The 26494-nt window shown below is 43.8% G+C and overlaps 1 protein-coding gene across 3 annotated transcripts in view; it reads left to right on the top strand.

The window, feature by feature from the left end:
* The first annotated feature begins 4177 nt into the window (after positions 1-4177).
* Positions 4178-26494, top strand: part of grb10b (growth factor receptor-bound protein 10b) — a 62439-nt gene continuing 40122 nt past the window's right edge. For all 3 annotated transcript variants that reach the window (XR_003932375.1, XM_030102185.1, XM_030102186.1), the window contains exons 1-3: positions 4178-4222; positions 16783-16892; positions 23912-24008. Coding sequence is in view for 2 of the 3 variants with exons in the window: in XM_030102185.1 (XP_029958045.1) it covers positions 16842-16892; positions 23912-24008 (148 nt within the window). In the remaining variant the exon portion in view is untranslated. The remainder of the gene's footprint in view (positions 4223-16782; positions 16893-23911; positions 24009-26494) is intronic.

Here is a 26494-nt window from a genome sequence, read left to right on the forward strand (position 1 = left end):
GCAAAAACTGGACTACAGTCTAACTCATTTCTACCTCTCTCTGAAGCTGTAGATGTAACAAACTAAAGCAGTTGTTTTCCACTTCAGGTTGAGATTCAGAGTGCCGGGTGGTGTGAACCTTGCCCTGGATCGTGTTGCCGCTCTCCGAGCTGCGGTCATCCTGCTGTCCTTATAAAATATATTGGAGCCTCTGCCACACCGCCGATGAGCCGCTATTCCGGGCAGCTGCTCGCGGCCTTGACTCATCACTATGTGGTCACACAGAGTTACTCGCACTGAGTCCGAAGTGAGCCTGCGTTCCCGATTCCTGAAACACTGATCAGTGTGAAACTCCGCGTTCCTCCACTGTGCACATCACGCCGTGACGTCCACGACTCTTGCAAAAACAAAATCCACAGTACAGGACGTTAGGAGCTCAATGGAGTGCAGGAAATGACAACAAACAGCGCGCCATTGATGAGAAGATGTTCCAGGGTCGTTCTTGTTTTGTTTTTTTTCTTCTTCTTGGATTTGATTGTTGGGTAACGTCAGCGAGTGTACGGCAACAATCTGGCTCCGCTGACCGGAGAGGGCTGTAAATTCCTGAAGGGACCACAGGCTCTTTTTGTGGGTTCAAATTCATGCTCACTCTACGGTCATTTTAATCTGCCTCGCAAATATGTGCAGGGTGTGTGTGTGTGTGTGTGTGTGTGTGTGTGTGTGTGTGTGTGTGTGTGTGTGTGTGTGTGTGTGTGTGTGTGTGTGTGTGTATGTATGTGTGTGTGTGTGTGTGTGTGTGTGTGTGTGTGTGTGTGTGTGTGTGTGTATGGGTGGGTGGGTGTGAGCGACTTAGCCCGGGATATTTTTGTTGCACCATTACGGTTCCAAACCATTTTAACCGCCGTGCCAACGTAAACAGCCTCCCAATTGAGAATTACCAGAAGGGTCACACCACATAATATAAGAGACGGTTACCGATTCAGGTTTGGCGTCGGTCACGCCTCGCGCTGACCTCACTGCTCGGTTTGTGTTTGATGCCATAACAGTTTTTTTTTTCACATGTTGGGGAAAGCCTGTTAAGCAAGTCGCCACACCGGCCACCATGGTGCCTAATAAAAATTAAAATCACATCAACTGCTTTGTGCAGGATGTTTAGATGTGGATGTGGGGAGAAAAAATGTCAAAGTTTATGTTTTGCAACCTTTTTTTTTTTTTTTTCTTTTTACACATCAATAAATGGAGAATGGCTAAAAAAAGAGCTTGAGTCCCCTCCGCGGTAGCTTTTACTAAAAGCATATTCATCAACAGTCCTGTGAGACATTTTAATGGAAGCCATTCACCAAGCGCCCGGGCTTGTATTACTCAGCTTTGTTAGTCTTGACCGACCGACTTATGAGTGATGGACACAGTGACGACAAACAGCAGGGGCTGCGCCGACTTTGTTTTCTGATCTTGACCGGTCTGCTGTGTACCTGATCAATCAATCCGAACAAAAGCGCCTGTGTGATGCTGCATGTCTGATGAGATGAAATCAACACAAAGAGTGTTTATGTCATGGAAAACAATGCACGCGCCCTGAGCCACAGTGAGGTGATGTGTGTTTGTGTGCGTGCGAGTGTGTGTGTGTGTGTGTCTTGGTGGCTGCACGGTGTCTGCTCTTTCAGTCTGAGCATTATGCAGCGCGACCTCCCTGTCGTCCCGATCCAGACGCACATAAACACAACTCAGGGCCGACGACCTTTTGCACTTTAGACTCCTGTTGTGTTTCCCCATCACTTCACTTTATCTCAGTCTGAAAAATTGCAGGCAGGAATAAAGAAATATAAAGTGATGGAGAAATATAATGAATGCTGTGTTATCCCTGGTGTCTCTCTGTATCCGACGGTACCGCACAGTTCACTTAAGGTCGCCTCCGTCGGCGCATGACACCCTTTCCAAATCAACCTGTATATGTTTTAAAGTAGCTAATGGCCTAAATTACACAAACACACTGGGCGAATGTACACCTCTGACGTTGCTCTCAACCATATAAACATCCGATGATCTTATGCAATACAGTAGGGCTCAGAGGGATAAAAACAGCAGTGTGGAGAGGTAACTCTGGTGCAATGAGATTTGACCCCCAGTTGTGCAATTTACATACCTCCCAGCTCCCGGTGTTTTCATTTCAGACTGTGCTTGTCGGAGCAGGGTTTTTCATTCAGGTGGTGGTGTTGTCCTTTTGCTTGAGGTTCCGGGAATATAAGTCCTGAAAAATATATATATTGTTTTGATCTTTTAACTGTCCGTAAAGAATGATTAAATGAAAAGGCAACAGTGGATTATGGTAACATGACACACATTGCTTTTAACAGCTTCACATTCGTATTCAAGGCACAGAATGAATATTCAGAAAGTTAAAATGACACCTGTATTTTCCATTTGTTGACATATAGTCACTGTGGAATGAAATAATTCATAAGAGGAATGTCCACAGACCTTTAATACATGAACAACAACAAATAAAGTTTTTGAAATAGGCCATGCTCAAGTACATTTATAGATTTACGTTGCTTAATGTTGAACTCAAGCATCGCAACATCTCTTCAGGATCCTTTTTGAGCTGAAGAAACAATTTATTTTCTCACTTTAGATGGTCTGCCTGTTTAAGTTGGATTTTAAGGGTCAACATGCACATTGTTGTTAATAAGCTATAAATAAATTATTTCTCTTGAGCTTTTATAATGTGGCACCCTTTGCCTGCCCAATCGTCCCCTGGGGATAAATAAAGTTTTTTTTTCTGATTCTGATAAATAAAGATAAAATAAGCATAAAGTCAATAGGCTGGATAGACCAGAATCAGGGGTTTTCAAACATTTGCAAAATTGGGTTTATCCTCCATTTTTTTCCACTCTTTTTAATCATGATTCCTTATCAAAAATTACATTTATAAATAAACGTTGGAAAAAGCTTTTCCTGAAACCATAGATTTCCATCTGCTGTGACCGAACGTCGGACTACTTTGGAAACCATTATGATGATGTGATGAAACAATTTCAAGAGAAATCCTTTTGCTTCTGTGCATCTATCTCTTTCTATATTGAAAACATTTTGAGTTTTTTTTCCCAAAACAAACAACTTCCACTTGTGGTTAATCGTGAATAATTATGCAACACAAAAGACCAACTGTATTGACTTTGGATAATCTTGAATGTTGCAACAGCAATCCGAAACTTGGCAGGTGACGACATTAGGTAACTCCCATATTTCTCCTTGTTGTTTTTTTAGTTGGACTTTTTCTTTTCAAACTTGCACCACTTTAGACACCATCACAGAAAACATGGCCAAATAATTTGTGTGAGTTCTTTAGACTTGTATAATGTGAGGAATCCAGAATGTTCTAGAATTGTAATTGTGTCAGACTTCTACAAGATGTTGTGCATTGTGTCAGAGTTGTGGGATGTGTCACTGTTGTAGAATGAGAGAGTTTTGCTGTAAATTACAGCGGCAGAATGTGTTAGAATTCTAGAACATATCAGAGTTGAAGGATGTGGGAGAATTCCAGGATCTGTTTGAAGAAAGCGAGACAGTCCTAGAATGTGTCAGAGTTTTAGAGTTAGTCAGAAATGTAGAATACATGAGAGTTAAGGAATTTCAGAAAATCCACGATGTGTTATAATTCTGGAATAATTCAGAGATCTAGGATGATTCAGATTTTTTAGATAGAAACTGATCCAAACAAAATCACTCATCCACAGGTCTTTAAATGAGTATCCCATAAAGAGATTACTTAAATTCTTTAGAGGGGGAAAAATAAAGGAGAAAGAAAGGAAAACACCAGAATCCCCTGAACACGCCCTTTCCCCATAAGACCTGAAGGGCGCATTAATCGGGGCCCTCGTGTGGGCGTGGCCTCGTTAAAAGGGGAGGAGTTGCTTCCGCGTGTGTGAGTGTGTGTATGTGTGCGTGTGTCCACAGCCGCATGAGATGAGCTGCCTGCAGTCTTTGCAGCCACTGTTTTCGCCTCCTCCTCCTCCTCCTCCTCCTCCTCCACCACCACCACCCTCTCCTCCTCCTTCTCCTCCGCTATCTTGCTTCTGTCCAGTCCGGGAATGTTGACCAGCGCGTCCTGATCCACACGCTGCAGAGCGCCGCTCCGTCTCCAGCCTGCCACGCTCCGGCTCTTCTTCTTCTTTTTCTTCTCCTTCTTTTTTTTTTTTTTTTCCTCTCTCAGAGGGTCTGCCTGAACTGCTGTGGCTGAAAGGTGAGTGCGTGTTCCCGGATGAAGCGTGCGCTCTCATGTGCTCCCGGGGAAAGTGTGCGGAGGTGGAGAGGGCAGCAGATACTCAGGGGGAAAGAAGTCAGTGCGCGCGGCAGTACAAGTTTAATGCGCTGCTGTGATGGCACATGCTGTGTGTGTGTGTGCGCGCGCGCACTGTTCAGCGGGACCTGCCTCTATTCCTGACAGTGTCCGGCGTCCAGTCATTTGAACTTTGGGAATAAGTTTATTCGCCGCAGTGGGCTTGTTGCACGCCAGCGTTACCGTGGTGCTCCTGGCGGAGAGCTTCCGCCGGAGACACCCTCCGTCCGTTCCGGGGTCTGGAGGCTCGCCGATAAGCTGCCTCCGTCCCGTGTGCGCTGCTCTGCACCCTGCTCAGCATACAGTCTGGCTCAAGCCTCTCTCGGGACTATTTTAATCCCAATCCCCCGCTTTGTTTACAGTTGTTTCACAGCAGTCCACGGTGGCCCGGAACCGACTTTCTTCGTGTTTCCCCCCGACCCCCCCTCCTCCCCCCCGCACCTCGATTCTGGGAGAGTTTCGCCAGTCTCGCCTTATCGCCTTATCCTTTTGGCAGCATTTGCTTTGGGGGTGGGGAAGGGGAGAGGGAAGCGTTTTTCCCAGGGATATTCTCCGGTAGCCTCTACTGCAGCTGGTTCCCAAAGCGGGCCCCGCGGACCCACAGCAGGCCGTTGGATTGGTTCCAGGCGGCCCCAGATAAACCGAGGTACGCTGTTGAATTGAATTAGCTTTGGAGCCTCCACAGTCAAGAGAGAGAAGGCTTTTTAATCGCAAAGTAGGATGGGTCTCATCACTGTTCTGCAGAATCAGTGGAAGATCGGAAACAGTTTGTGGCAGTCTTCTCATGGGGGGGCGGTGTGTGCTTAAATGTGTCCACGATGTGAGAGTCCTTCAAAATAAGTAATGATCCTGAATGCTTTCTTCACAGTAATTAATGAGTTTGGTGTTTATAAGCCAATTGCAGCACATGTATCACCAAGTCAATAGTTTATTGTGCAGTCATTTGTGAATGTGCTTACTCACAGTAAAGCTAGGAGCTTGGCCATGAACTAATCTAGATTTATGTGCAAACATCTTGACAAAGCAAGTCTTCATAGGGCGTCTGATCTGCCCTGTGATTTAGGCACGTTTCCAGATCAATTTCTTTATTGGCTGCATGTGGAGTCTGCAGAATGTTGCATAACCACCCAAATTTATGATTCTGGAAACTACTGATGCCGGTCTGTGTGTTTTGAATGCAGAACAGTGTTGACTGGGTATGTGGGGCAAGATTAAAAGGGGTCCTCAGGGATTGATGTGCATATTAAGATTTTTCACAGATAATGCAACTTTTTTTTAGTGAGCAATTAAAAAGAAAAAAAAAACTTAGATCCATTATATTGTTCTGCACTCAGCATGAGTTATTGTGTCTAACTGCATCGGGCTCATCAGGCGCTTCTGTTATGTCAGGCATTTCATCAGTACATTTATTGGGCTGCCCTAAGTGTGACTTCAGCTTTTAAATACAGGCAAGCAAAACAGAGTCAGCAGCTCATGATTCATGCAACCTCGCTAACCGGTGCTCAGCTTTCTTTTGAGCACTTTGCACATCTGCACGGCCGTCTCTGTCTGCTAGAATATGAAGCAGTTCGATCTCGTGGCTGCAGCTACCTACGATCGCCAGCAGGCTGTATTTGTTTCTTTCTGAGCAACATGATTTTTTGTCAAGACTCTCCCATTCCTCGCCAGAGAGGACTTCTCCTCTCCCTGCCCCTGCCGATTTCTTTCATTTAATTATGTTGTGGTCACATCACTGTGCACATGGCAACCGCTCAAGCTGCAGTTTCTTTCACCCCCACCCCACCCCACCCCTCCAGTCCTGCTATTTCAAGTCCGTGCTAAGTAAGCACAGGCATGATGGGGCATGAGCTCGGCAAGACTACAGGTTGCTAAAGGGGTGCTGATTGCACATATTGCTGACAATTAGACAATAAACTGTACTCACTGCGACTCAGATGTGCTACTTGGGAATGTGAAATATGCACCCTCTGCTGCATTTTTCCCCCTCAAATATTGTATGCTTACCATTTATCTCTGAAAATTGACTTGACAGGCAAAACCTGCACCTTGCTTTCAATAGTATTAGCTGTTATCTATATTTATATGGGTATGTCCACTTGTCCTGTTTGTCTGTGTATAGTTTCAGCTGCTATCCATGGGGAAAAGTGGTAGAGATATCCTATTAGCTGGTATTGGTGGTATAAGAGCTTGTGGTCGTGCTCGAGGCAGCATTCCATCGGGTGTTGCGTCAGCCAGCAGTCATTCAGCACTGGTTAGTCTAGGCTTATACACTGTTAATACCCTCTCCCTGATGTCATGACACCATTAACCCATGCCTGCTGGGGGACCACAGCACAGTTCATGTCATTCCACCGACTCTGCCTGCTTCTAAATGCAGAAGAAATTCACCTCCCTGTAGTTAAATGCTGCAGGGCAATCAATCTTTGATACTAAAATGTGACAGAAATTTTCTCAGGTTAAAATCGGCATAGTTTCCATTTACCTGAGCTTTAAAAAAATACATTCTAATTCCTAGAACCTGTGCTATCAGGTTAGCAGCTCATCAGCTGACATTACAACTCAATTGAAGTGTGTTTTACATCGCGGTTGAAGCTGCTGAGTAATCATGATGAGCTTCATGAGAAGTCCTTTCTAAGAATCCAGACTCTTGCCAAAAGAAAAAAAAAAACAGTTGTGGTATTATCTTCCCCCTTCCTCCTTCTCCATATTGAAAATATAGACTTGTGCAAACTTGTGGCTTGAATTTCTCGCTGTTGGTGTTGGTCCAAATGTTGTTGAGAGTCTACGTGAGAGGCAAGGACGTCGCCTTTATTCTGAAGGTAACTGAACACCTGAGGGAGCGTTGGATTGGGTGGGTATCGGTACTGAGGTGTGGATGCACAGCGATGATAAAATGATCTCACGGACGCAGGAGTACACTCTGTTTCCCCCCCCCTCCTTCTTTGTTTCGCAGTGTTCCTTTGACGAAAGAGACATGGGGGGGGGGGAGACAGATGAACAGACAGCGTCTGTCTTCTGGTTTTACCATCTATATCAGTGTCTCTCTCCACTGAGGTGTGTCTCGCTGTCCCAGATCAAATCTGCAGCGTGAAAATCAAAACAGGCCATGGTTTGTCGACTTTGCTAGATGTACCATAGAATTTTTTTTTTTTTTTTTTAACCAGTATGTAATGTCTGAACAGCGCAGGTATTTTCTTTGTTCATGGACCATCAGGTCGTTCTCTCACATGCTTATGACTGTTGAGCATTTTCTGCTTCTGGTCATCTGAAATTATTCTCACATTTAGTGATTTGGGATTAATGTCAGTGTACGTATTTATTTATAAAAAGTCCCTGTTAATATGATGTTTGTTAGCATTCCTAAGCGAAAGTAGTAGTAGTAGTTCGCCCTCGGTTCATGACAGAACTGAAGCGTCACTCTGACGGGATTGACTTGTTTTGGTTAAAAGGTCAGTTTTATTTTGGGTTTCCATTTGCGCAGGTTTGATAAATGGTTCAATCAGCATTTAAGTTTTGTTTTTTTGACGTGGCCCTACTGAGTATTTTCCACCATTAGTCACGAGAAGATGTTATGTGCTCCCAGACAACACTTTCATGAGACACCGACTCATCTAACGTCCCTCCGCGGGACCACCAGCCAACTGGTGCTCAAGCATCACTGCTCCCAAGCCTCGACCATTCATCTGAGCCATTGCATAAGACCAGTTCTCCCAAGCAGCCAAATGAAATCCTCATCCAATTAGGCACTGTCCACATTTCCAAAAGGCCTTTCTCTCATGGACTGGTGCTATTCAGCCTCCCCCGGCATGACATCAGGCCCTCTCTTATAGCCCCACTTTACGCTGCTGCTCACAAATAATGAAAGCTGCCAATTAATGACTAATCAACATGTGCAACAAGCACATCCAGTGAGTGACTACCATCTAATCTACTGATTAAAACAGAAGACAGAGATGCTCTGTTCGACTCCAGCTTCCCATCTTTCAGAGTTGGATCACTGCAGAAACGACCAAGTGCTGATGACCTGACTGGAGGGGTTTTAAAAGTAGATCACTGAAATTTGAATTCCCCCATTTAAAGCAAAACTTTTGTTAATGTGAGATCGTTAATCCCTGCAGTAGATTTTAATTTCTTAACTAATTTCAAACTCTTTAATTTTTATTTATTTTATTATTATTATTATTGTTATTATTATTATTATTAAACCATTGATTTTTGAGAGAAGCAACCAGTTATTGAGTGGTGAAATCCAGAGGAGGATTCTCTGGTTTGCAGCAGTAGTACATTACAGAGACCACTAGGCTCCCTTCCTGTATCACTCTCTGTTTGACACCCGGCACATTTTTATGAGTTGCTCCATTGTAGGAAGTTTTGATAACTCTCAGCGTCAGGCTAAATATTAGCACTTCAGGTGTCTAGCTAGTTTAAACATATACAGTAGAATAATTGACCTCCTCTCTCTAGGGGTTGGGTTACGGTCAGTACATTCACCATAATGGGTCCTCCACAAGTCCCCAGACACCGAGTTGGAGCCGTGCCATTTCTTGAATTAAGACGCTGTTTATGTTCTGGACTGGAGCACAGCAGGTTGAGGGGAGGGGTTTGGGGGGGGGGGTGATTTGGGCAGAGGGCTGGAGGGGAGTTTGGAGGAAGGGGGAGGCAGCCGGTGCATCACGGCGCAGCATTGGCTGATAGAGGGGGATGAGGTGAATGGTAGGCTTGGCTGGGTTTGGTGGGTGTGGCACTTGTGAAAAAGGGTGGGACAAGGATTTCTCAGTTTCTTTTCTGAATGTCAGGGACCTTCCACATTTCTTTGCCCTCCAGTGTTCATGTAGAAATCTGAGTTTAACATAAAGCATTCAGTGTCCTGCACAATGACTTGTGGTTGGAAAAAAAAACCTGGAGAGGTGACGTTGTCAGTGAAAAACTGAAGCCGTGTGCTATAAAATAGATGTTTGGGAAATTATCTAAAGCTGCTGAACATGATGTATAGTAAGTTGCTTCATTGCATGATCCTATTAAATCACTGCGTACTTAGATGATTGTTCAGATCAATCGAGGACAATTTATTTTTGCTGAGGAAGCCGGATGAAAACGGATTGCTCGAAGGGTTAATTTTTTTAGAATATTTCTTATTCAAAAGCAGATTGTTACAATGTAGTGTTGCTTTCTTTTGTTTCTTTGCTGTGTAATGCTGATTCACATTTACAAAGCTCCAAATGTTACAACACGTCAAAGGTGAGTAAAGCTTCGTTGTGTAAATCAGGCGGCCACATTAAAACAGCAGATGTGAATCGGTTGGATTTCATGCATCATAATGTGTAGTTCTTGTCCCTGGAGTCAGAAATTTCAGTACAACCGAAGACCGACACGATGCTGAGGTTTAGAGCAACTGTGTTACTAGAAACAAGACAAGGGTTGTAAATTGAGAAGCACGGCTCTGCTCTGTCACAAGACAGTCCTGAATCATACTTTATATCTCGTTTGTCCCCCGACTGGTCTGTTGAGCCTTAAGGACAGAGAGTGTGTGTGTGTGTGTGCGCGCGCGTGTGCGCGCGCGTGCATGTATCTAAAAAAAATAATCTAATTTGCAGTTAGAGCTGCTGTGCACCTTAAGCACCAGCTGCCAGCCAAATAGCCATCTGCCTAATTGAGATACATTTACCTCGGCCCCTGTAAATCAAAACAACCTTCTCTTTTTTGCAAAGTTTTGCAGTTGAACTCCATCATTAGAGTCTCTTGAAGCTGCTGCTTCTTGTTATTTCTCTTGAGCTCTTTTTTTTTTTTTTTAATGCCACAGGCGTTCTTTAACCAGCTACTTCTCTGTGTGTGCTGGGCGCAGTAAGCCGCATCTGTTCAGGCTTCTAACGCTGATTTAGATTTAAGTCATGTCAGGCTTTATACCAGCCACGCTGTCTGTGCTGGTGATACCCCAGGGCTGCTGCAGGACTCCCCACATCACGAGGGACGCCGCATAAGAGCCGAGCCTGTGAGTCATTACAGCGAATATTCCCGTGTAGCTTCATCGTCACAAGATTACACATCATATGCTGAAATACGAGAAGCAGTTTTTTTTTTAAACAGCGGTTTCATCCTGCATGATAATTCAAACTATATGCAGGACACTAAAATCAGCCTGTGAATTCATGCATTTATCCATCTTTTATGCACACTTCGTCCAGCTTATGATCCTTTAAGGGGCCATTCCATACTTTCCACGCCGCAGTAGCAACTACCCTTATGGGCAACACAAACCTACCGTGCAAAATAATATTTCAGCCATGCAGGGTGATCAAGTTGATGACTGACCGGATTCTTTACAGCAGCTGGTGTAACGGCGAGAGAGAGAGAGATGATGGCTGGAAAGCCTGCAGAAACAGTTGGGCGTCTGCCGGACAAAGCAGTCCTGTGCAGACCTCTGCACCAGGGTGTTGAAAATAAAGCTCTTTGTTTCTTGACACTGTGCGACCTCTGAAAGCATAAAAACTCCCCTTTTGACCTTATGATACCTAAGAAGGAAGCTTACAGTGTGTGTGTGTGTGTGTGTGTGTGTGTGTGTGTGTGTGTGTGTGTGTGTTCTCGTATTTCTATCCTTGTTGGGGCCAAATGTCCCCACAAGGATAGCAAAACGTGGAACGACGTGCCTTGTGGGGACCTTTTTCCGGTCCTAAGTAGGAGAAACAGTGTTTTCTTGACCATGTTGTTGTTACTGAAAAAAGTAAAAGTGCAAAAACATTTCTTTAGGGTTAGGCTTTGTTGTGGTGTGGGTTAGGGTTAGGGTAAGGGTCAGGGTTAGGGGCTAGACATGAATGGGAGTCAATGGAAGGTCCCCACAAGGATAGAAATACAAGACTGTGTGTGTGTGTGTGTGTGTGTGTGTGTGTGTGTGTGTGTGTGTGTGTGTGTGTGTGTGTGTGTGTGTGTGTGTGTGTGTGTGTGTGTGTGTGTGTGTGTGTGTGTGTGTGTGTGTGTGTGTGTGTGTGTGTGTGTGTGTGTGTGTGTGTGTGTGTGTGTGTGCGCGCGCTGCATGTATGTATTCTCTCATTCTTCACATTTTTCGTAGCCGTTCGCTGTATCCCTAGCTGGCCCACAAATCAGTGTGTGCTGTTTCATGGGGTCGGAGTTCACTGTATTGCATGTGTTTTTTCACTCACTGGTCTATATGGAAAGAATGTGCTCTCTGCGTTCCAAAGATGACTGAGTGCAGCTAAACAGCCTCCTGTTAAGCTGTGTCCAGTCTAATCAGCTGAAAGCAAGCTGACTGAGGTGAACACATTTTGCAATTATATGCACGGGGAGAGTCGTTGACACAGCTGAACGTAGAGACCCTCAAACTGAACAACGCTTTCGCTAATATTTCTCTTCAACAAGGTTCATTTGTGGGAGAGGTGTAATTATTAAAAATGTTAAACCCGGAAAGCTTTTCATTTGCCTCCAATATTGAGATTTTATAACTCAGAAGTATACCACTTCCTTGAAGAAGCTTGCTTGTAGCATCCAGGTTAAGGTGGGACGCGTCCAGTCAAGTTGTTTTTCTGCAAGCTCTTCTTGAGTATAAGAGTATTATTTTGCATTTCAGAAAAATGTAACTTCACACACACAGGCAGCACTGGAGCAGAGTCATATTTATGAGTCATTTAAAAGGGGGAGAATGTAAAATGTACAGTAAAAACCACATTAAACTGGTCACAATAGGATTTTATTTCTCTGGAAATGTGTTGGAATCATGAACCTTTCTGTAACTGTAAAGCAGCAATGGATTTAACGCTGACGGAAAACCTGTCAGAAACTGAAACAGTCCTAAAAATCATAAAAATTTGGTCCTCTGGACAAATAACGATTCATAATCCCAAACAGGAATGTATGTCCATTTGTCTGTCCATTGTTGTGTAGTTACCAGCCTGCCACAGTCTGCTACACATTTTCTTGTGAACTGTGAAGGCATGTGTTCCCATGTGACATCTTTCCAGCCCATCATGCTTTGTTGAGTGTGAGGTACGGTGAGGTTTTGTCTCAGAGCGGTAAACACGATTGGCTGAACGGTTCGCTGTGCCCGCCCCACGCTGGCGTTCAGTCAGGACAGTCGGCAGAGACACGTCCATGAGTTCAGGCCATGGATCCATTTCATGCAGTGGACATATTGGTAACTTCCTCATTTCTTCATGTCTTTCAAGCTAACTATCTATTATATACTTATGCATACATAAAAGCATTGTTACTAGAATAAAAAAAAAACAACACAAAAGTGAAAATAAGCTAAAACTTAAACATTGAACTTATCATTCTCACAGTTAATTTAAGGACTTTATTGGAGTTTTTTATCGGTAGCTTTGCCAGACTGATGCGAATGTTTCCTGACTCGCTGTTCTTGAACAGAACCACCTCTGAGGACAGCAGTGAGCTCCTGGTGCTCAGGAGGCGGCAGGAAGGCTTTGGCCAGACAAGCGAGGGAGATGGAGCAAGTAGGCAGAGATGCTGACAAAGAGCCAAGCAGGAAGAACAGCAAAGCAGAAACGCAGCCTGAACAGACAGTTTGACAGTTAGAACAGACAAACCAGACCAACTGGCAGGAAGGCAGGTTTGTAAAGAAAAAAAAAAAACAAACTGTCTTAAGGCACGTTTGATAGTTTTGACTCTTTCATTGAACAGCGGTATACTTTTATCCCGGTTAGTGATGTTCTTCCACGATGGTGTTTCATATAACATAATCATCATCTCACTTTTCCACGTAAATGAAACCAACTTTTGGGTTGAAGGAATGCACTGAACACATCAAGCGTTCATCCTCATTCAGAGCAAATCACACACATGCTGCTGTTTATCTGAAACATACACTAAGATGTTGCAGTATTTTTTTTAACGCTTCACAGTAGGCCGAGCCACCATTTACGTGACGATGTTTCCAATTTTAAATGGCACACTTTTTGTTGCGGTTTAGTTGCTTGTTCTTCTTAATCTAAACATGGAAAAGTACACTTTTACACATGCACATGCCGGTCATAGTAATTTATTGTGCACATGCACAAGTAGCTAGACCACAACAGTGAATGAATCCCTGTGCTTTTTAATGACGCTTCTTCAACAACCTTTATATTTACCACACTCTCATGTGTGCAGGCACATTTCTGACAGTTTGAAAGAGCTTGAATATTTACTTTGTGCTGTTCTCTGCATGCATGCAAGAGGATGGTTGTATTACAGGAACACAGCACCCACTCATGGTATAACATGCAAACTACAGTCGTTCTTTCGTTTTTGCAGTGATCATTTAAAAAAGTTGCTGTCTGAACACACGCACACACAAAACTTCTCTGAAATAAAAGGATAAAACCAATTTAGTTTTCAATTATTCACTGTGGTGTAAGTGGGGCCTTCAGATATGCAAATGAAAGCTTTTTATTCGGCCTCTCATTCTGAAACATGGGCCTTTGATTTTCTTTTTTGGTCAACATCGAGTTCCCTTAATGTTTAACGTTGCAGTCTAAACTACTGTAAACCAGAAAAACCTTATATACCAGTCATTGACATGGTATCCCCCTTGGACTTTCATGGTCTGACTATTCAATCACAGTCACAGACAATATGGGTAAAACTAGCTTCTGAGTACAGTTAGAAAGGCACAGTAACAGTGAAGAATTCCCAGAGACCGCAGCACATCACCCACACGCAACACACACTGTTGTTTTTGCTGACAGGTCTTTCCATGGACAGATTATGCTTCACGATAGGTATTATGCGATCCTTTCGTTTAAAGTCCACCAGCTGACACTCTCCCTCAAGTTGGAGCAAAAATCTCTCTAATGAATGCAGATGTGGTGAGCTCACCGCTGGGTACGGCCACGGCACCCGGTGTCCCCCGCTCCAATGCAGTGGTAATCGTAGATCAGGGTCGTGGACGGTTAGGTTTTAGTTCACTGTTCAAGTGGAAGGAATCGAATCAAAGGGCTCTGAGAGGGTCTAATCCCTGCACTGGAATGGCTTTGATTATGTCAAGGGGCAATTAAGCCTAGGTGCATGTATGTTTGGTCAATATATCAGTCACAGAGAGTCGACGTGGCACGTATGAGCACTTTGATACCGGGGTTGTGAGGTATTTTAATGCTACATGGAACGCCTGAGCTTTTTCCCGTGTTTTATCACGCACAGCTGAAACAGAAGTCACAGGTTATACCTGCAACTTTGTTTGGCACAGTGCGGCTTTCATGAAAAAGGATTAAATGTTTAATATTTAAGCCTTACCAAATCAAAGTGCTTGTTTTGATTGGGGTTTAAACGTCCATGGGGCACATCCACTTTGTTTAGAGTTGAAGGCAGGTAAGCTGAAACTCACACTACCTCTGTTCCCGCGGAGAAATATATTAATCACACAGTTTGGCCACAGAAAGTCAGAAGGTTTGTGGTGCTTAATGAGGAGCGGCCCGGAGGGTTTAGACCAATGTTAATTTGTTTTGTTTTTGTTGTAAACTGTGTATCTGTAAATAATGTGTAAATGACGAGTTGTTCTTGCATGCCAGCTGGCCGGGCCACACACATAGGACTGTGACGCACGCACGCACAAAACGCATGCACATACACACACACACACACACACACACACACACACACACACACACACACACACACACACACTCATTACAAGGAAGCCCTCTCAGCGGTCCGAGTGATGGCGGTGCCAAGCTCTTTGTTTAGAGTGCATTCATAGTGCAGTCATTATTTGCAAGCCCAATTTTGTTGGGACAGAAAAACCCCTTTCATTTTTAGTTGTGGAAAGGCAGACGCTCTGAGCGACAGCTTTAGGTCTCCTCAGCTGATACGGCTTCAAAATAAAACACTGTGAAGAAGGAGAATGTCAAAATAATATTGGTTTTGTGAGTCTGATAGACCTGTTTCCCAAAATCCATTTTTTTTGTACTATTATCAATGAAACAGTGTATTTGAATATGGCATCTTCTAGAGGCTGAATACAAAACAACTGATGCTCTGGGTCCCAACTTACTGGAGTCAAGAGCGGCCTTAAACTGAATGAACATTACATATATCGTATGTTTTCAATGTTGTCAAGATGCTTTACAGCATCAGTCTCCCATCCACACACCCTTTAACACATCCATGGAGCCACATAAGGTCCCGGAGGACAACCTGCTTTACTATACTAGAGTGCAAAGACTGTCCGAAAGCTTAATTTGATCTCGTTTTATTTGCTATGACACATGGCTTTTTGCTGTGAACACACGTGTAGTATCCTGGAACAGCTATAAACACTTTTACCTCCTGATCTCCTAAGAATCTGACATTTTTGGGCGTAGCTCAGGCAGTCCACGGCATTACGTTAGCTGAGAAAAGTTAATTCATCTCACATCTGCACCCCTTCGCGCCAACAGTTTGTCTTTGGTGGAGTCAGTTATCACCCAGAGTTCTCACGTGTGTGTAGTAATAGTTTAAAGACAGCAAAATACACAACTACAGCTTCTCAAATCACCCTGAAAACCTCTTTAAAAAAAACAAAAAACAGTTAACCCACACCTACGCATAACCACAAGTGCTGCATACTGTATGTAAACATCCACGCACAGCCGCATGCAGCACACACATGCAAGCGAAAGCACATGTACAAGCAGAAACTCACACATGTAAACACTGAGCGGCCACAAGGGCAGCTGTCTGTCAGCCACCAATGCAAACATGAGATAATATTAGCCGTCCATGAAATGGCAAGGCATATTTTTAAAGCACACCCAGGGGGTCATGAACTGCTGCATTAAAGACCATCATAGAAGTGAGCCTGAGCTGCCTGACTCCAAATACACCACGCAGGCTATCTTTGGACCTGGATTTGTGCCTGCGGGGTATTTTTGGGGTCGATGTTTACAGGTGTTTGTTCAGCAGCGGCGGTGCCAAGAGGTTAGTAGGATACCCACTTTAAGAAGTTCAAACAGACTGAAGTCCACGTTGTTGGAGTTATGGTCATTTGGACCACGGACGGCCGTGAGGGACGCTTGCCGAAACAGAACATCCATTGCCGCTCGGCCTCACCGCATTGTTCAGTCACTCCTCCGTGTGAAGCGTGGCGAGCTCGTTAGCTGGCGCTTGAACCCGCAGCTGGAAGACATTTAAAATAAAGTCAGGATGACAAGGCCTGCTAAAGGAGACATCTTCCTAACTGAGGGACCATGGCAGCTACCAGAGCACTGCAGTAGAGTTTGATGCAGTTTTACTTTTACTCTTGATTTTTAAACCAACCCCGATGGTTCCTTGTTCCATGTAGTTTGCGATGTTGTTTACTGAGGATCTATGTGGATTAAAACGTACTCTGTATATCTGTCTTCTCATCTTACTCCAGTCATCCTCTTCCCTTTCCTCCAGCCTCCCTTCTGGAACTTTCTCACCATTTCCTTCTTCTTTTTATTTATTTATTTTTTTATTAACCTCCAATCTTTTTTCTCTTTCCTGATCCTCATTGACAGGTCGAGCCCCTCGACTCATACTGAAAGCAGAGCTGCAAGCAAGCTGAGAAACACGAGCCATGGCTGTGGCCGGGTGTCCGGATTATTTCCTGCATCATCCAAATTATCAGGTAAATGAGAGTTTCTTATGTTTTATATTCAGAACCTTTCTTCTGCACTTCAGTAACAGTTTTACCAGCATGTGGAGGGTTTGTCGTGCTTTAAAAAAAAAAAACATGAACAAATGCATTTTTGACAAAAAAAAAAGACAAAACCAAAGAGTCAGACATTCGGGATATACATTTCAGATTTCAAACATAAAGTAACTTATACTTGTTTCTCAACTAGCTATTCCTTATCTCAGCTATGCCCTAGTGAAGCCATGAAGTGAGTTTCATAGGTTTTAGTCAACCTGTGTCACACTGGAGACACAACATTTTAACTGTGTTCTCCTGTAAATTAATTACCGTCCGTCAAAAACTGCTGTAAATAAGGCACTAATGGTCAGTCATACAAGAAATACTTGGAAGTTAGGGAATACGTTGATATGACTTCGTCCACATGGACTCTCTTCAACCTCTCCACCAGGCATTTGTTTAATCAGTTTTTAAGGGATCTAATGCGCAGTGACCGATACGCGTATAGAAACACTCTGCTCTCTTTCTCCTGGCTGTTGAATGTTGCCTGTGAATGGTTGAGTTGACAAAGAGCTGCACAGGGATGCACAGTTGTGCCAATATAGGAACAAATGTGTCCGAATTTGGCTGAAACACACCAAAGTGCTGGTTGCTTAGAGTTTAAGAAAATGTGGACTCGAGTCTTTTGTGCTGAATTTACAAAGTGTGACCATAAAGTTAAGGAACTGAGCCCAGAAAAAAAAGAAATAAAATAACAAGACTGATTTAAATTTTATCGTTACTTGTGCAAACTTTTTTGGTTCCCAATACTCCTGGAAGTCACCATCTGCAGTGCATGCAAAGTCAAAAACGCAACACTTAATCGAGAAAGCGAGTGCTGTGGGGGTCCACGATCATGAGTAGACCAAAAAACATGAGCATTCTGAGTAGCACTCAGTCGTAATCTTGCCGGAGCTCAGGTTTGCGCACTGAGTGATCTTCCTCAGATGCCTCGGACAACCTGGTGTTGACAGTTTGATGCTTCGGGGTGAATTCACTCGTCACAATCCTCCAAACCCGGTGCTCCGGAGAGCACTCCTGACCCGGCAAAGCTTCAGGTGGCTTTGAGGGCGGAGACAGTTTTGCTGCAAATTCCTCCTGTGTGGTCTCTGGACTTCCAACGCTAATTCATTTTGAGGTCGTAGTAAAATCTGCACATGCAAGTGGCCCCAAAAAACACGGTTCATACCGATGACGTTAAAGTTGCTGCTCAGTCCTACACTCATTTTTAACTTGGCCCATTAGTAACCGTCCTTTGGAGCGATATATTTACAATTAATAAATAAATGATAATAATTAATTAATTAATAATAATTCCAACCTATTTTTTTGCAAGTGTACAACAGATTGGTGAAAATAAAAAAAAGAAAAACATGTTTCGTTATGTGACAAACTGTATCAGTGGAGACTGTAAAATCTTACACTGAAAGAGACGTCAGTGCACACACACACACACACACACACACACACACACACACACAGATAAAGGTACACATGTACAGAAACTCTCACCCGGCTGTTTGCGAACCATTCAACTATAACAGATGTTCCTTGACTTGCTGAATGAGAAAACCCATTCACTGTGAAATTCCAGGGTTCTGGAAGATTTTCCCTGATAAAGCTGGAGCTGCGATTCAAAACAGATTCAACTGAAGATAACATTCATCCTAAACTTGAGGGATTACATCGCCGCTTTAATCTCGTTTCAGCTATATAATCATGGCTGGTAGATAAATGACGTGCGTGTACACTGGGAGGCAAAGCTGATAAGGAGAAAGAGAATCGCCATCGGCAGGATGATTAATCCAGAAACTACAGCATCCATGACGAGTTTTGTCAAGACGCTCTCGTGACCGGTATAACCTGGGTGTTAATCTAATCAAGCAAAACTACACGAGATGAAGGAGTGAAATGCTCTGTTGGCAGAATTCTGCCAGTCGGTTCAGCTCCTGCAGATCCACGCTGGATCGTCCATCAACAAGCAAACCTGAGAGTCAGCGGCTGCTGGGTTGTTTCCTGCAGGACGACAAATTTAAGAGAGATGTTTCCCACAACCTGGCAGTTGTTAATGATATCACAGTTTACTTGTGTTTTTTTTTTTTTTTTTTTTTTTTTTTTTGCCAATCATGTATAGTTTGTAGAATTTGTGTGAGGGAGATGTTGCTCTCACTGCTGGTGTGTTTTTGTTGGCGAGAACCACAAAAGAGATCAAAGTGGTGTGTGTGTGTGTGTGTGTGTGTGTGTGATACTGGGATTCTTATTGAGTTAACATTGTTAATACAGAGCCTGTGAGAGCTTTGACTTCTTATAAAACAGGACATTCTGTCATTTGTATTTAATGTTCCTCTATGCAGAAGTAAACGCACACACAAAGATTAACAAATGCATTTGGAGATTTGTATAAAAATTCGTTGTCCTCACCAAAGCTCTCTGTTATCAAAATACACTCATGCACGCTCTGTACTCCACGCATGAAAAAAAAAGATTCTCAACTCTAATTGTTTGATGAACACATAAATAAATAGGTGGCACAGTGGAGGCTTCCTATGTGGAGTTTGCATGTTCTTCTGGTCCCAGAACGTTTTTCTTCTGGTACTTATCAAAGCCCAAAATAATGTCTTTGAGGTGAACCTGATGCTCGATAAAGTGATGTAGAAGCAGAATGGCTGGACAGCAGTAATTCTTTGTTCACATTTGCCATTTAACACTTTGAGTGCATTTACAGGGTGCGTTTAGTTTTCATGTGCAAATATTTTGTGTTGTGGAGTAGTGGTTAGCACTCTCGCCTCATAGCGGAAATACATGGGTTCCAATACCAGCCGGGCCTTTCGGTGTGAGTTTGCATGCTCTCCCAGTTATTCTCAGCATACTCCAGCTTCCTCCAACAGTCGAAAAACATGCGTGTGAGGTTAATTGTTGGCCCTAACCTGCCGTTAGGTGGGAGTGCGTGTGGTCGTCTGTGGCTCTGTGTTTGCTCTGCGTACTGACGACCTGTCCCGGGCGTATCCTGCCCTCACCCATAGTAAGCCGGGATTGGCTCCGGCACCTCGCGACCCTGCGCGGGATTAAGCGGTGTTGAAGGTGGATGGGTGAATGTTTTGTATTGGCGCTCTGCCGACTCTGTGTTGCATGTGCTTGTCGTTATTCTGAAGGAATAAATAACCAGGGATCAGGTCTGATCACAAATTTATCCGATAGTGGATACATTAAGGCATTTCCAAGAAAAGCTCACAACAATAAGATATAAAATGTTTAGAGTGTTCATGTGACACAAGTATGTCAGAACTAAGCTTGTCAGGGGCTTTTCTGGCTTTGACCACAGCAGAGTTTCCCCAGTATAAACAAGTAGTTAAACAAAGCACTGGAGCAGACATTGTGTGACCTCCTGATCTCATTCTGGCTAATTATGTAAGAAGGGATTTCCACTTGCTACTGAGCGCTCATGTATGTTGTAACAGGACTATTTCAGTTCCTGCTCTTGCCGTCAGGAGAAATGATCACACCTGAATTCTTGGACCATCGATGTTTCCATCCCTAAACTTTCTGAGAATTTTGAGTCGCAGCTAAAAGTGTAACAGGAAGTGAAAGTTTGGCGTGAGTCCTGCAGTGTGCCAGAGTGCTTTCCTCACTCCGTTATTTTGGTACGCCTGGTACACCTGTGGCACTTTTAATTGTATTTTTCCTGAAAACGGTAATTTCTGTCAGATTACAAAACACAGTAGTCGACTGACGTGTTGATCTGGAGTTTAAAAGCAGTTTATAAACTGGCTGCTGTGATTTTACGTTTTGTCCACTTTAAAGGTCGATTGATTTCTATTAAAGGCAGTGAGGTGTGCCGAATTTCTTCACATGATGCACAGCTTCTCCAAAGTCAGGTTTATAAATATAAGACCCCAATAAGAGAGATTAAAGTTTTCAGTGGAATTGCCAGCTGGCACACCTAGTTTCAGTTGAGTGTTTGAGGTACTGTTGTTGCGTGAGGAGCACACATGCATGATAATACATGAAAATCAGTTTCTACAGTGAGCAGCAGTTTTAATGCAACCTCCCAGGGAATTGCATCACAAGTCAGGAAGCGCTGCATGAGCCTCTCGAGGGGTGGGAAGCGGTATACCACTGGGAAATACCAGTTTGCTAACATTGGATTCTCTACTCTGCTTTAAGTATTATTCTACTTCCATTTCACCTGTTCCTTAGCCTCTTAGCAAGTCTAATTTTGATCCATATCCAATATCTGGACAGAACGTTTGACCTTCTCTTGACCTCCTCTCACGGTGGAGCGCTCAGCTTTTTTTTCCCCTCTATTGTTTCAGCTCCGACCTCCAGACCTTTGTGTCTGTCCTGCTTTCAGTGCCTTAACCTTGTGTCTGGCCTTCTACCGACCCCTTTTAAAAGGCTGAACCCTGAACCCTGTAACTCCCTATTTGGTCTTCCTTCAGACTTCATCATAATGAAAAGGCTCTTATACGCTCCTTGTCAAAACTTGGCCTGCCCGAAGTCCCATTTTGACCCCTCTTTAAGGACCTAAGCAATACGTGTGTGTGTGTACGTGTGTGTGTATGTGTGTCGGCAGCAGTGCTTTTGTGCTTGAGTGTGAAAGGAGACGTGACGACGAGCGGGACGAGAACATGCGAGGGGAAAGAACTGAATGTTTTTTTTTCTTTCGTTCCGTTTGTACTTTTTCAGTCTCGACTTATAGACGACAATAAAGGTAAACCAAAAAGCAGAGTGGGACGCTGGTGCTGGGTTCGACTGATAATTATGCTAAATGATCCACACCTATAGGATTAAATTCCCAAATTAACATCCTGTCAATTGCCTGCAGAGAAATCAAAGGCTGTCTGGGTGTTGAGTTTTTGTTGGTGAGAACCACGGAAGAGATCAAGGTGTGCTTTAGTGTCCCTTTGGCGCGTGTGTGTGTGTGTGTGTGTGTGTGTGTGTGTGTGTGTGTGTGTGTGTGTGTGTGTGCGTGCGTGTGTGGTGCAAAGCAGCATTAAAGACCAGTCTATGGTGCAAAAGAATCCTTACGGTTGTGCTCAGTGGAGCGCAACCATGACCATCCTGACACACACACACACACACACACACACACACACACACACACACACACACACACACACACACACACACACACACACCAAGTTTCTGCTGTACCATCCCACTAACCAAACAGTGTCCCGGTGCTGTTTGGGTGACTGGGTAGGGATCAGTCACAGTCTGGTAGCTGGACCCCCAGACGGTGTGGTTTGATGACAAGGTTTGCTGTGTCACAGGAGCAGACGGAGTGATGGTCATTTTAACTTCTTTCTTCCTTTCTTTCTTTTTTTTTTCTTTCTTTCTTTTTTTAAATTCGCGAGCAGGTTAGTCCCATTAAGAGACAAAATCTCCTTATTGGTTCACAGAGACAGCTGGAATTCAAGACAATACAAAGACGGAACAATGCAACATAATGATTGGTTGCGGTTGGGTTAGTTGGTATAGAAGAGGGGTGAGAGGGTGGCGGCGGCGGCGGACGGAGCGATATACTGCATCCAGTCATACTCAGTTTAGTGGGACCATAGCTATCGGCACACCAGTGAGGAGCACGCACTTCTTTTTCACTTCTTTTCCGCTTAGGATCCGAAACCACACCTTTTGTGTTGACTTGATTTGATCGGATGGAGACGTCAGGGTGGAACTGTACTTCGAGCTTTATTCTCACAGTGAGTCGCCTTTCGTTTAAATGCTCATTAAAAATTGTTTCGGGAGTCAAAGTGTCTCAAATGCTCCTTGGGGTTCAGGTTTGAAGATTTGTGCTGAAAGCGACTCATTCCGGACGATGGTTTAGCAGTGTGTGGAAAGGAAATGCAAAATTGGGAAAAAGCTAAAAATATTTCTGATTTGAGCAAAAACTCTTCTCTTTATGGAAGATTTTTTTTTGTAGTTGTGTAAACGGTGATGAAATTAATGATTGGGCAATTTTTGCAAATGTACAAATACAAAGTGCATTTCTAGAACAGAACAATATGAGTTTCCCCGCTCAGTGCTATTTATCATTCTTACCTAATATGATTAAAAACAGCAAACCTCTCTACTTACAGGGTTAAGTCTGAAGCTTCTATCATTGCAAACTGTTCCAGAATACTTTGTTAACTCGCAAGGGGAAAATTAGAAAGATTTGGTTGTAGCCGTCACAAGGGCTTCTGAATAGGAGGGGAAAAAAAAAAAAAGAAAAAGGAAAAAAAAAAAAATCCAGTTCTTCCAGTGTTTTGTGTCGCTGCTCTAAACGAGGCAGAACAAGTAACGGCTTTTATTGCAGCATCAGAGGACGTCTGCAGCGTGAGACACAAGGACGGAGTCAGTGGCGATGTTGTTCTGAACACAGTGGTCCGCCAGAGTACGTCCTGTTCCCACTCTGGCTGTCCCGCGCGGGATGCCAGTCACACACACACACACACACACACACACACACACACACACACGCACATGCACACACGCACAGACACACACACGATAAGCAGTTGGAAATGCCAAAAGCTAATTGAAGTCAAATACATTCGTACATATATAAACACACTTAGTTGTTTGCAGTGATTTCTCTCTTCTGGAGCAGTTTTGCCTGGACTGGAATGTGCTGAGGCTGCACTGCATAGGACAGGTCAAATGAGGACAACGCCGTCCTTGCTGCTGCTGCTGCTTCTCATCCTCTCCCCTCAAACACACCTGATCGTGTTCACACGCCGCTCACGGGATGCGCCATTGCTTTTTTTATATGAGCACTGTAGAAACAGCAAACTTAGCGGTTCGTTTCATACATTGTGCATTATTTGTGTGTGACTTTAATTCAAATGATCACCTTGATTGTAATGTTCACTCGTCAAATGGTGAAAACCTGTGATTTATGTCTTGAGTAAAAAATGTTTTTGATAGTCTTGTGTAACTAATGATTATTTTTCGGGGGGGGGTTTCCTTCTTTTTGCTTCTCTCCTCTTCAGCAAGACAATATAGACCGGTCCTCCAGTCACAGACAGGCCGACCTCATTGGGCCAAGTTTCCAGCAATCAGCCAATCAGAGCTCTCCTAACCATCAAGGTCAGCCTTCACATACTTAATGTAGTGTGCTTGTGTGTGTGTGTGTGTGTGTGTGCCTGTGTGTGTGTTCAACCTCTAAATTATGTATGTCTTTCCTTTTGTTGTGGCGACTGTTACATATTTTATGCATTTTCTTTATTTTCACATTTATTTGTAAGCAAATAATTAACAGTATTAATTACAGTAAGTAATGCAATCTGATGTAGTCACAGGAGATTTGTGCATGTGCATCTGGTTTCACAGGCAGCGTAAAGGGCAGCTTGCTTTCCATTCTCCTCCACTGAGCAAGGGGTGGGTTACAGGGTATGATATATATTTGGGTCTCTTCCGCTGTAAACACTTCAGCTGTTCAAAGGGTGATCTGCATGGACACAGGGTGCCATTATAATCACGCCGTCTATCTAATTGTGCCATACAGGGTTCATCCATGACAATCGGAGCATGAGATTTAAGCACAATATTGGCTCAGCATGGGAGGTGAGGGTGGGGAGTTCGCCAGGGCTCAACCAGTGAATAAAATGCTCGGCCCTGGCATGTGAAATAAATGGAGCAGAAATTACATTGTCATTTTTCAGGATCAGTCGGGATGGAGGGGAATCAGGAGGAGTACAGAGCCACATGAATTAAGATGACTTTGACCAAGCAACACTGTCTGAATAATGGCATTTTAAATGGATACACAGATCTTTTTTTTTTTTTTTTTTTTTTTTTTTTTAGACGCACGTTGTGTGACTGTGTTATGATCACTGGCTTCATCACACCAGAATCCCTCCACTTTGATCTTACTCCAGCTATTAAATAATCTGTTAAACAATTTTTGACATTTCGCAGCCAGCATGTTGCTTTCGGTTCTTCGGCCAGTTCAGAGAGTCTCACAGTCCGTATGAGATATGCCTTCCATCCATGTGCATGCATAAGAGTAAATTCTGTTGAAATCCGAGCTATTTCCTGTTGAGTTATAAAACTTACATTGTCCACAAACATCATATATTAAAAGCTGAAGTATTCAGACTGCATTTTCAGGACATCTATTTCATAGCCAGGGCAGTTCCTCCCCCCCCCCCCCCCCCCCCTTAGGGAATAAACTTTTGTTTTTATTCTGGCACGTTTTGAGAAGACATAAGGACAACAAATGTCATTGAAGTTGGTTGAAATCTTCAGTTTCATACTTCACAGTGATAAGATATCCTGGCTCTGTCTTTGCTAAAGACTCCCACCTGATTGGCTCGCTGGACTTGCAGTTATGGCGTCTCTGAGATTCGATCACCGTACAATGTCAGTGGTGACTTCATTGGCGTATCAAACCACTGGAGACCGTGAGATAAAACTACATGATTGAGATTGTGGGATTCAACCATGTGCTTTATCAGAAGTCACAGCCTGACCCAATAATGATATCACAGAGCGTAGATTCAGACTGCGTTTGTGCTTTATAGGTCAATAAACAGTGTGGCAAAATCACCAGCTTCCTTCAAAAACGGTCAGTCTCCAACAAGCAGTGTTGTGAACATGCAGCTGCTAGGCAACAAATCTCATTAATGGTACCAATGCAGTGAGGTGGTCTGATGGCGTGAGTCTGGAGGGGTTTTCCAGTCTTGACCTCAAACCTGGATGTGATGCCTTTGGACAGGGAGTGTGGCGAACACAAGGGCCCACATGCTCAGGTGCACACATAAATATTAAATGGCAACACTGGTCAGTTACATTAGTGTGCATATATATATATGTGTGTGTGAGACAGATCTGGTGAGTCTCAAGCTCGGATGAGGACAGTGGGTGTTCAACTTAGCAACAACAGGTGTTTTTTTTTTTTTTTTTTTTTTTTTTTTAATGCTGCTGTCAAATTGCCCCACAGAGACGAGTAAGCTGATGGAACTGAATATTGGTGGTTAAAGGCTGAAATGCCGTCAGCTGCAGTAACGGCAGTGTTCAGGGGAACAGTAAATAGAGGGTAGTAAAAAAGTGAGCACAACACCTCTAGGACTGAATCCGTGGAGAGGGATGTGTGAGAGAAGGTTTAAATGCATTCTGGCCTCATAGTGAGGTTCCTGGTTAGAATCTGTGTGGAGTCAGGAGGCCTTTCTGTGGGGATTTTGCATGTTTTAGCCGTGTTAGATAGCCAGGTTTCTTTCCATAGGCGAAGCCTGCATCTGAGGCTGATTGGTGACTCTGAATGGCTCCCAGGTGTGAATGTGATGGTCTGCCTCTCCGTGTTTACCCTGGAATACAGACGTCCCATTTAGACATGAAGCAGTGCATCAGTCATACATCAGACCAAGTTCTGCACGAGAAAAATATTCGTTTTAAGTCCTTTAAACCCACTTTTCCCTTCCATTCACCCTTCCCTCGCTCTCTCCTTTCCTCCCTACGTGTCTCCCGCCCAATCGCCTCCCATTTCCCCCTGACCCCCCCCCCCCCCCCCCCCCCTCCCCCTCCCTGTCCCTCCCCGTCAGGAGGCTGGGCCCTCGGTGGGTGTGTGCGCTGTC

Source organism: Salarias fasciatus, chromosome 11, assembly GCF_902148845.1.
Source record: "Salarias fasciatus chromosome 11, fSalaFa1.1, whole genome shotgun sequence".
NCBI classification, from domain to species: Eukaryota; Metazoa; Chordata; class Actinopteri; order Blenniiformes; family Blenniidae; genus Salarias; species Salarias fasciatus.